This window comes from Chinchilla lanigera, unplaced genomic scaffold (assembly GCF_000276665.1).
Source record: "Chinchilla lanigera isolate Chin_1 unplaced genomic scaffold, ChiLan1.0 scaffold00101, whole genome shotgun sequence".
Classification (NCBI taxonomy): domain Eukaryota; kingdom Metazoa; phylum Chordata; class Mammalia; order Rodentia; family Chinchillidae; genus Chinchilla; species Chinchilla lanigera.
This window is the reverse complement of record NW_004955502.1, coordinates 2,970,493-2,982,698: the sequence shown is the minus strand read 5'-3', so window position 1 is coordinate 2,982,698 and position 12,206 is coordinate 2,970,493. Positions and strand designations below refer to the sequence as shown.

General features: G+C 41.3%; 1 protein-coding gene across 1 annotated transcript in view; it reads right to left on the bottom strand.

The window, feature by feature from the left end:
* Positions 1–2,064: 2,064 nt before the first annotated feature.
* Rab23 (RAB23, member RAS oncogene family) overlaps positions 2,065–12,206 on the bottom strand; it is a gene marked incomplete at its 5' end in the record, with an annotated part of 33,465 nt that continues 23,323 nt past the window's right edge. The window contains 4 exon segments of the mRNA XM_005406882.2: positions 2,065–3,980; positions 6,831–6,923; positions 7,874–7,956; positions 10,262–10,418. Coding sequence (XP_005406939.1) covers positions 3,841–3,980; positions 6,831–6,923; positions 7,874–7,956; positions 10,262–10,418 — 473 coding nt within the window. The 3' untranslated portion in view covers positions 2,065–3,840.

The window sequence follows — 12,206 nt, the reverse complement described above, 5'->3', positions numbered from 1 at the left end:
GGGAACGGAACTCGTGCCTAAGTGGGAGACTTACCGCATATAACTACTACAAAAATGAGTATGGTGGCGACTGAAAAGTATCTGAATGGAAAAGAAGTTACACAGATTTTTAAAGAAGTCACGTTACGCCTCTTACTGTAAATAGGATTCACTGGTGACGCACATCACGTGGAGCACACAAGATCCTAGCTTGGAAATGCATTTATTTTTTGATTACTGGAAGTCATGTTCACTGAAAGTTTAATCAAGGAGTATATTTTAAATTAAGCTCAAGGGAATAACTGCAACCCAATACTATTATGCACAAGTGGTTTTCCATTTAAATTTACAAACATTATTTATTAAGCAACAAAAACATAGCAGGGGTCGTTGACCCATTTTCTTTTTTTTTAGTATCTTTCACCAAGACCCTTCCATAGATATGGGAATGGGAACACCAACTAAGATTACAGCCAAATCACTCGCCAGGAGCTTGATAACTGAAATATCTGTTTGCAAATCAATTCACTTGTATGACAGATTTGAGTTTTGTATGTGACAGCCTACAAAGTGACCACAGTACACAGCTACCCATAACTGTTTATTAGGTCACTGGGCAGTGGGGGCCACGCTCCCCAGCAGGCCACTTTGCGTTTGGAGAAGCAGCCATGAGCGCCGCCCTAGTGGGCACCTCCAGCGTATCATCATCTGTAACCACGCACAGGAGCTGAAAGGATGGTGCGAACAGTATCTTGAATTAAGAATTTAACATTTGGGGGCCTGGGACATAGCTCAGTGGCACAGCAGCTGCCTGGCAAGCACAAGGTCATGAGTTCAATTCCCGGTATCCAAAAAAAAGGAAGTCCAAGAATTCAGCACTTTTAGGTTGGGATATTAGGTACTAAGCTACACTTCTCACTCGAAGATCTTCAGACACAGTGGGGACACATCACTGTGTTCTGAGCCCCACAGTCACTGCACCCCACCACGGCACGAATCCATCACCCTCTTTTTGGTAGTATTAGCCCCACTCTGAAAAAGTACCTGTGTGCTACCAAGTTGGGCAGAAGAAAACCCCTTCACCTGATGAACTGTGCCCTTGTGAGTGCTACTCTGTGCTACTGCGCTCTCCACAGGCGGAGACCGGAGAGGAGGAGTGAGGGACTCCAAGGACGCAGTTCCTCCCCGAGACCTGTCTCTGCCGAGGGCCACCACAGTGAGAAAGCAGGTCAAGGACAAGCACACTCGACACGGGAAGGGGATTCAGGAGCGGCAGGTTCTTCAGCATCCATGGTTTTGTTACAAATTATAGTAAGGTTATTTAAAAGATTAAAGAGGCACAAAGGGAAAAATCATTGTGACTTTTGAAGGTTTTAGAAGTGAACTGATAAACCTACTTATTTAAAATGACTACAGGCCAGGGATGTAGCTCAGTGGCATAAGTGCCTGCCTGGCAAGTGCTAGGTCCTGAGTTTGATTCCTGATACCAAATAAAATAAAATAAAATAACTATAGTTAGGTGTAAAATATAGCAATGAAAAATAAAAATTCAAATATGTAACAAAGATATCTTCCATTTTTATAAAAAAAAGATGTAACCAAGTAACTATCACCAGAGATTACATTTTTGATACAGAAAAGGAACATATTTTCACCCACAAACATTGATCAGTGTGAAATAGAACTGCACCATATTATGAGTAACTTTTCTGCCACTAAAGATGAAGATTTGCCAGAACATATAATTTGTGAAAAAATTAAACAGACTACCTGAAAAAAGTAAAAAAAAGTTAAATCACTAGCAGGTTGTTAGGAACTGAGCTCTCCCCCAACACTTCTCCCACTGCCAGCAATGCGAACGCTGACAACTGCTGACGGAAACAGGAACACCTGTACTATTACTCTGCGAAAGATAACACCAGGTTGTTTGCGAAAACAACTTGCTATGAAAAGCAACCGCTGCTCTGGACCACTTACCAGGGACACACCCTAGGACATTCTAGTATGTTCTTGCTTCAGTTTGAGCAGGAGGATGGAGATGGTACAAATGGGAGACTCCAAAAAAAACCCAAAAAACCCAGAAAAGAAATGTAAAATACTCATGTATTTAGTACAAAATAATGAAAAATGACTTCATGACACAGTTTCCAAGAAGTTATTTTTATGTATTTAGCGATCTTATAAAAACCAGATATACTGAAAGGGGTTATTTATACATTAAAACTACTAAGCCAGGCTCATACCTGTAGTCCTAGCATTCTAGGAGGCTGAGGCAGAAAAATCACAAGTTTGAGCCAAGCCTGAGCAATTCAGGAGACTCTGTGTCAAATACGAAGGGCTAGGGAGCAGCTCAGTGTGAAGGCCCTGGGGCTAATCTCCAGTAATACAAAATAATAAATGATGATGAATGATAATCAGGATGTTTTAGGGGATTGTTTGCTTCTGAGACAGGGTCTCACTAAGTGGTCCAGACTGGCCTTGAATTTGCTATACAGTCCAGCCCGGCCTTAAGCTCTTGATCCTCCTGCCTCAGCCTCCCAAGTGCTGGGATCACTACTATGCCTAGGTTGGTAATCAGTTTTTATGGAGTTTCATTACCTCTGTTTGGAAGGTTACTGCCCCAAATCACAAAATACATGCTCTGTTATGTCATTACATATCAGATCACTTAAATTATTCTTTATGTAGTACTGCCAGAGCTCTTGAGAAAGTGCTATACAAACCAAAGGCAATAGAAGATTTTAGGCAATAACCTTAAAATACAGTACCGTACAAAAATGTGTAAACAAAAGGATGCTTTAGAGTTGCTGGGCATTATAAAATCCACAGTTCGGATTAGGGCTAAAGATAACCGTTTATGCATTTTAAAAAATGGTTAGCATAATCTTAAAATGAGTTGTTGGTCAGCAGGCGAAGTGCTGGCTGCTCAGGCACTGTCACAAATGTCCTGAGCAGCCACAGAGCTGCCGCACAGCTCCAGGGACACGGCAGTCCGAGGATGGTGCGAGCCTCCGTGCTGACAGCGGCCACACGGGAAAGGGCTGACAGGGCGTCTCCCAGAGAGACCTCTGGCTTAAAACCTACACAGCCCTCTTTTATGAATCTGCCACAGAGGAAAAAAATATAAATTCTGATAGTAAAGCGCTGTAAAAATTAGGTTAATATTTTTGGCACGAAGCACTTTTTAGTTGAAGCTCATTCTGCAAAATACAGAGCTGGAATTCCTTACTTGAGGATAAAAGCTTACACCCACACAGTGTGTAACTGATCGCACACACGGTACCATCTACATTTCCCTGAGCCCTGCACAGGCCTCCCATGTGCTCTACACAGCTCTCCGCATGCGTCCGCCCACCCCGCATTCAGACACTGCACAGGGATGCTGTCCTGCACACACGGATGCAGTCTGCAGGGTGCAGTTTACCACACAGGAGGACTTTTCTGTAAGTAGTCAGGCTCAGTACTACTTCCCAGAAAAGCTAGATGGCCGGCTGCAGAAAAAGAACGCTTGCTCTTTCCTTGATGCACAATATTAAAATCTGGACCAACACATTTAGACATTCATTCACGTTTTCAGCATTTACAATTTAGTAAAACCTGCTTTTGCTATTTCTCACAGCATTCCTTCAAATACAGGACAAGGTTCATCTAATGTTAAAAAAAAAATTAAAATGAGTCCACAGCGCAGTAATATTTCCACCAGAGGTCTCACTCCATGTTCTGGAAAGCACAATGTTAAACGTGTCACTGTCAGGGAGCCAGCAGGCCTAAGTCTGCTAAAACGCTTGAACATACCGTGACGCCTGGGTGTGTTTCTTAGTGAATTGTGGAATGTAATTCAATTATTTCCCCCCTAAACATTTAGGGTATGCTACAGCTGCTAAACAGATTCCTGTTTTTCTTGGTCCTCTCCTTGTTAGGTCTAAGATTGATGACGTCCCCGCCGTTGAGGGTACTTGAACTCTGAATCAGGTGACTGCCCCCAGATGTACTGAAGACACCTGTATGGTTTGAGAGAAAACAGAGAGGTTGACTTTGATTCACCTCAGAGTACCAGAAGCATGCAGAGAGTATTTTCAAGTATTTATGTTTTCATTTTATTGTATTAAACACCACAATTTACTCTCCATCTTTTTTAGGGGGGCAGGATTAGGGTACCGAAGGCTTGGTGCTGAGTTACACCTCCAGCTCATTTTTTATTTTTCATTTTGAGATAGGTCTCCACTAAGTTGTTAGGTTGCCAAAACTAGGCATGAACTTGTGATCCACCTGCCTCAGCCTCCCACAGTGCTGGGATTTGGGCCTGTGGCATTGGGCCCAGGTATCCTAAGCATTTTTAAGTGTGAATCAGTGGTGTTAAATATTCATGAGGATGCACAGCCATAGCCACCATGCCCTCCACTGCCTCTGCACCTGTAACACTGAGGCTCCACAGCTGTTCAGCAGTAACTCTCCATTCCCCTCCCACCAGCTGAGGACGACCACTCCCCTCTCTCCCGTAACTCTGATACTCCATCTAAGTGGGATCCTGCCATCTCTTGGCGTCTGGCTCATTTCATTTAGCACTGTCCTACTTACTTTTCTTGTTGCTGAGACAAAACACTCTACACCCAAAGTTAAAGGAGAGAAGGTTTATTTAGCTTACAGCTTACAGAGGTTTCAGTCCATCATCAGCTGGCTCCAAGGCAGGGTGGCATGGCAGAGGAGAAACAGTTCATAGTGGGCAGAAGATATCAAGGCAAGCAAGGGACAACTCAGCTCTTTCTACCCCTTAGATCTTATCAAGGTTACTCAGGGTGGGTAGCACTCACTCCTTTAATCCTAGTGTCCTTGAGCCAAGCACTGCACCATGAATTGATCCCTGCATCACATTCTAGATCCAGCCACCTCTGAAAAAGCACCACCTGTGACTGCACGAGGATTGGGGGGGGGGGGGACATCTAGATCTAAACCATGACAACCACAGTATTTTTAAGAATCATCCAGGCTGTAGCATACTGCAGAATTTCCCTCCTTTTTAAGGTGTGTGTGTTTGTGTATGACATTTTGTTTATCCATTCACATGTCAGTAAACATTTCAGTATTTAATATTTTAACCTTTTATTTTTGTTTCATTTATTTAAGATATCTCAACTGTGTTCCCTAGGCTAGGCTCAAACCCATGATCTTCCTGTCTCAGCCACCTAAGCATTGGGACTATGGGCCCATGTCACCATTACCAGCTGTCTATTTATCTCTATTTACTGGAGGTACCAGGGATTGCACTTTCCTACATCCCTATGCCTTTTTATTTTTCACTGTGAAACCGGGTCTTGCTAAGTTGCCCAGGCAGGACCTGGATCTGCACTCCTTCTGCCTCAGCTTCCCAAGCACTGGATTTACAGGCATGCACCACCACACCCTGCTTGTTCCATTGACTTTTAATAGCTCATATAAAATGGGCATGGTGATGCGTGCCCTGTAGTCCTTTATACTCACTGTCGTGAGTTCAAGCCTGGGCAACACAGCGAGACCCCTTCTCAACAATGACAAAAAGGCCAACGCAGAGAGTTCAAGGAGCCCCAGTGAATCCTCCCTCTCCAGCCCCTCCCATGCTGGTTCTCTTCCCCAGGTGGCCACTCTCAGTTCTCCCACACATTTTTCCAGGACTTCATGTGTACACAAGAGAAATGTTCTCTTTTCCCCTTTTTCTATCTAAACCATGGCATACTCTGTACACCAGTCTGTATTTTTTCACTAACAACCTATTTTGAAATGTGAAATCAGTACACATAACCACCTTAATAACGTCACATCACATAGTTCCCTGGAGAATAACTGATTTGTAGGTAACAGTATTTGTGAGTTTTATGGTAATAAAACACTGTATATGTAAAAGCTGGTAGAAACACAGCCTTTTTTCTTGTTTAAGCTAAAACAACAAGATAAAGCAGGCAGTGACGGGTGCAGCACCCAGGAGACATGGACAAGGGGACCAAATGCTAAGTGAAGCGAGGGGCCACAAGGAGACCAGGGCGGGGCCAAGAGGATCAGACCTGACAGAGGCTCAGACTGCAAGTGCCCCATCTTGGTTCACAGGCATGTGCAGTTACTGACAGCAGCAATGCATGCAAGAAAAATGGCAAAACAAGAAAAAGGAGTGAGAAGCGAGGGGACAGCTGCATTCACAGCACACAGGCGTACGCATGTGAGCAAGGAAGGGAAGGCAGATGCAAAGTCAAGAGACCACACAGAGGCCGGGGAGCCAGCAGCTCAGTTCGTAGCTTCTGGGAAGCCAGAGCAGGCAGCAACCATGACAAACGCGAAACACACTCATTCCATGGGCTGCTGAAATTTCGCGGGCATTAACATGCAAAAGAATCAGTAACAGGGAATGAGCAAGATGGCAGAGGGAATGTACAAGCACAGTATCAGAACAGGTATTTTAAAGCTCTTTTCTAGCCAGGCACGGTGATGCACACCAGTAATCCCAGCATTCAGGAGGCTGAGGCAGGAGGATCACAATGAGTTCAATGCCAGCTTGGACTACACAGTAAGTTCAGCAAGAACTACATAGTGAGATCCTGTCTCAAAAAACAAAACAATTCTTTTCTATAAAGGACAGACCTTTATAAAATTTATCTCTGCTGTATTTACTGTATTAAATGGATTCATAAATTGAAAAAAAAAACCCTTTTAATACAATCTACCTTTTAACAAGAGATCTGATACTTCAATAATCAATAATCTAACACTTTTTAAATAACATTTCTTTAGAAATGTCTGCATTACATATAAAAAAGTAAATATAATAATAATGACTGGAGGATAAATACTTGGTACATATGGACTAAAATTTCCTGGGTACTTACCAATTTTGTTACTACTTGAATGCCTTAGTTCTGGATCCTCAGCTACTTGTTGTTTGAGTTTTTGAAGATATTTTTCAGCCAAATATTTAAAAACTAGAATAAACACACACTATGTCAATATGATTTATGCAAATATTACTTATAATACTTATATTTACTAAACAAATTTAAAATTAAATTAGAACTAGAAACAATCTAGATAAAAATTCCAGCTTTCAAAAATTATCTGAGCAGTATGTAAGTACAATGATAATAGCAATAATCATACAGTAGTATTTTATTAGTAAAGAAATAATACTTCTAGTCATTAGCTCTTCTCTTTCAAATATTTCAATTGTCTATGTATGTATATATTTCTAGTGTTTAGAGACAGAGTCTCACTAATGTAGTTCAGACTAGTCTTGAACTTATATGTAGCCCTACGTGGTCTTGAACTCACAGTAATCCTCCTGCCTCAGCCTCCCAAGTGCTGGAATTGCAGTGTGTCACACTCAGCTTATAACCACTACTTAGCATCACTAAACTGACTCAGTCCTGAACAGATGTCTACTTTCTTTAGGGATAGAAAAGTTTCCAGAATAAACACCCACGTGACAATTTGGTTGCAATCTTACAGGCAACAATTCTGGAATGAAAAGTCACTATCTTTTTTCTCCAATCTCCCACTCTTAAATTGGGAAATATAAGAAAGCAAGTCAAGGTCACTGTAATGGCCTAATAATGTATCTACTGCCATGGAGAACTAAAACAGTTCCATGATTTTTATAAGTTATGAATGAAAACACATACATGCATACACATTTGCACTTTAGATCTTTAAAGATAATGAGCCCCACCAGAGTTGCCTGCAGAAAGTAACAAGTGTTCATTAGTAGGTAAGGGCTATAAATTTAAATGATGCCTTTAAATTTCAGTTAGTGTCAGGGACCAAAACCCCCACAGAAACACAACAGAAAAGGCATTAAGAAGAAAAGCATTAAAAAGAAATACAGTATTAAGAAATATGATACTAAAAAGAAATACATTTTAAAGACGCAATTTACCTTCATTCACATTGAGGTCTTCTTTCACTGATGTTCTGTAGAATCTTAACTTTAACCTTTTCGCCAGTGCCTCAGCTTCCTCGCTGCACATCAATTAAAACAGTGCATGAAGGTGTCTCCTGACAGCTGTGACCATGCTGCTCTGAATCACGTTTACTGAGTGCGGCTGGCGGCTGCGGAGGCCTCAGGCCCTTCAGGGCTCCTCACACTTCTGTCTGGGGCAGCTTTAGAGGATGCCCAGCCAGGGAGAGCCAGGGGAAAGCCAAGCACTCTCAAGCACCTGAACGGGATCCTCAATCTTCGCTACACTTGGGGTAAACGCCAGCCATGATACTGTAAGTGTAAACCGAACACTTTCCTATAAAGTCTCCAATCTCTAGCCATAAAATAACTAAATGCCATTTTGTATCATTTTAATTCATTTTCTCTTTTTAGAAGATTTTTTTCTTTTGGTACCAGGAATCGAACTTATGACCTCAGGCTTGCCAGGCAAATGCTTATGCCGCTGAGCTACATCCCTGGCCCTCTCTTTTTAAAGAATATTTGGATTTAATTACACTCTGAAAAATCTGACACTAAATTACATCTTATTCTCACCAGCCACAAAAGAATTTTGCTGCCAAAAGCCAAGGCCAGCACATTAATGTTGAGTCTATAAGAAAGGGCTAATTCACTTTTTTTGCTGATTTACTTTTATGAAAACTCCTGATCTTAGTTTTACTGTGATCAGAGACGCCATGCTCCAAAAATGGTCCCTTGCCTCCTGGTTTTCACACCGTTCCCACTCTGTCACAGGGATTGGGCTGTGTGCCAGTAAGACACAAAAGAAGGCACAGCACGCAACTTCTGAGACATAGCAGAGGGGCAGCATGGGTTCTGCCTTGGCTCGCCTGCTGGGGGAACAGCTGCCGTGTGGTGTTGTGCTGTGCTGTGAGGCTGTCTACAGGCCTAGGGAGAGGCCCACTGATCACATGCACGAAAGCCACCTCTGATCCAGAACCTCTGGCACCTCCAGACCAGCCAACAGACCAGACCAGCCAACATCTGGACCCAACCTCACACAAAATCACACAGCTAAGCTACATCATGATTCCCACAGAAACTGTGATTGAAGAAATGTCTGTTAGTTTAAGCCCCTAAATTGTGAGTTAGTTTGTTCTACACCAACAGATAACAGAAAAATACTGTTTGGTTTTTTTTGAGACAAGGTCTCACTATGTAGTTCAGGCTAGCCTTGAACTTTGTTGCTCAGGCTGACCTCAACTCTCGGCGATCCTCCTGCCTCAGTCATCCAGGTGCTGGAATTATAGGCGTGTGCCACCATGCCCAGCTAAGAATGCATTTTTTTTGGTACTGGGAATCAAACTCACTACCTCATGCTTGCTAAGAAGGTGCTGTGTCGCTGAGCTATATCCCCCGCCCAAGAATGCTTTTTTTTTGGGGGGGGGTCTTTTTTTGAGATAGGGTCTCACTATGCAGTTCGGGCTGGCCTTGAGGTCACTTTGTAGCCCAGGCTGGTCTCAAACTCGCAAGGATCCTCCTGCCTTCGCCTCCTGCTGGGATTACAGGTGTGTGCCACCACGCCTGGCCCAAGAATGCATTTTTAAAAAGGTAAAAACCAAGCAAAGATTTTCAAAGCTATCAAAAATAATAATGCAAGAAGTTAATAAAGACTGACTTCGTGGTATAAAGACTTAAGACTGGAATTCTAAAAGGCCATTTTAAACTTATTCCTTTAATTTTTTCTATGTAGAAATCAGTGTGAGATTTAATTTTTTAACTTTTCATTTAAATTAAAATGTATGTACTTTTCTTTTTTTTTTTTTTTTTTGCAGTGCTAGGGATTAAACCTAGGTAGGGCCATGTGCATGCTAAGCAAGTGCTAATTTTTAACTAGCACATAAAACTATAAAATTTGGAACTGAGGATATAGCTCAGCAGCATAGCACCTGCCTGGCAAGCACAAGGTCCTGAGTTCAAGTTCTAGTACCAAAAAACAAACAAACCAAAAAAACCTATAAAAATTGTACACATCAATGGGGTAAGGTGATATTTCAATACAGTTATACACTGTATAATGTTTAAATCAGGTTAAACTATTTCTTTCTGGTAGAGATTTTCAATAAATTTTCTACTAGGTTTCTGAAATGCACAGTTCATTATTATTATCTACAGTGACCCACTAGGCTTTTTTTTTCTTTCTTTAACCTAAACCAATCATAAAGAATAGCTCACAGGAAATCTAAGGAAATTTTGGCCTTTAAGTAAAACCTTTAGAATTCAAGTAAATGTAAGAGCTTTCCTAACTTTTATAAATCTAAGCAAAAATCAAAATGTTTTAACTTTACAGATTTAACATATCTCCTACCCAAGAAGTAGCCCTCTTACTTCTTTATACAAGAATCATCCAAGAGGTCAATCTTGTTTTGTACCAGCACAGTTGGTATCTCTCCGACTTCAGCTACTACTTTTTCTCTCCAGCTGGAGACTGCTTCGAAAGACTCCCGGTCTGTAGTAGAAAACACAAGTACACAAGCCTGGGCTCCTGTAAGGTCACAAAATAAAAGTGTTGTTTACAGTAAGCAACAATCTGTGTTCTGAATACACAAATGCGGGTGAGGAGGGTAACTACTTCTTTTTGGGACCAGGAATTTGACTTAGGACTGCGCTTGCCAGGCAGGCGCTGTGCTGCTGAGCTGTCTCCCCGTGCCGAGGAGGGTCACTTCTGCCTACTCAAGACAACTCTTGCGCAGACCAGTATTGAACTTGTCTTTATAACACTACTTAGCTCACCATGTAAACCCTTTTTAACTCAAAGAACTACTTTTTTTATAAGTGCAATGATTTTCAAATATGTTCACGTATCAAGGTACCCTTAACACTGCACATGTTTTAGAACATCACAAAACACCTATTTACTTCAATCATAAGTGGTAGAAACGGTAAATTAAGCAAAAGTAGGCTGTTGCAAGTTCCTCCTACTTATCATTTGCTCACTGACTTCAGCATGTTTAAGAAAATTCTATGAGAAAACAAACACAATGTGTTCAATCTATTTCCTTTTCATAATTTTATATTATTTTAGTTTAGTAGCAGAATACCAGTAATCCTAAGAAACGTAATTTGAGAATCAGTGCCAAGAGTAAAAAACATACACACGTGTACGTATTTCCTTATTTGACAGAGGAATCTTAATTTCCCTTTCACCTCATTTAACTGTGTAATTCCCATACCACACTACTGACAATATTTTAATTATCAATCATTTTAGGCTGATCACATCTAAGGTTAAAAATAAGCAGCAACCTTCTAAAACAGGGATGGTGAACCTTTTAGAGCTTTTGCTATCTGCCACCACTGTCCTGAAAGAAGCTCTTTTACAAACGATTATTGATTCAGGCAGCATGATGACAAAAACAGGTGTGTAAATGACAAGAGAAAATCACCTCCATGCTCAGGAGGATTTCCTGGATTCAAGGCATGTTTTTCTTACTCTTCCTACTTCCCTCCAGTCCCTCTGGTACCACGAGCTTCTTATGAAGACTTAAGACATGCCTAAGCTACCTAAGACACTCTCAGGTCGAAGTTTGTTTATGATCACAGAGAATACTGCAGAAGGCAAAAGCACAGGATGAAAGGAAAACCGTAATGTGTTCTATGTGAGTAGAAGGTTTATCTGAGAAAACCTTTGCTTCTGTAAGAACAGGCTGTAAAGTACATAGCACGTTAATTATACAAAATGCAGAGAAAGAGGCCTACTCCAAAGCCATCTCAGAATTTAAGGAAAAATAAAATTGAAGGGATCTCATTAGTATTTTCATAAATAAATGTTTATTTACTTGAACTTTTATATTTACTAAAACTATAAATAATAGTATATAATCGTAATTTATTATAAAAATGTAATTTGTTCGATTTGGTGGCGATAAGCCTTGACTTTTATATCCAGTCAGTGGTCATTTAACTTTGAGAATGCAACAGGGTTTTTCCCGGTGTACAAGAGCTCACTCTTAAAAAGAAGTTTTCTTAAGAAGTATACAGTAATTTTTTAAAAATCTAAGCAAATGGTGTCAGAGATATGAGCAGTAAGAAAAATGAAGAAAAAGCTCAATGTTATTTAAAAGGTCAAGGACCTAGACAACAAAAAAGTAAAGGTGAAAAAGAAAGGACAAAGAAAGGAAAAAAAGCAAAAAGGAAGGAAAGACAAGACAAAAAAGGCTCAAAGGAGAAAAGAGGAGTTTCTAGGCGCTGGGAGGCCCAGGGGACGGGCGGGGCGAGCAGGCCCTCGGAGCCGGCCGAGCAGGCTCCCCCAGCCCCCCGCGCCTTGCGCCCA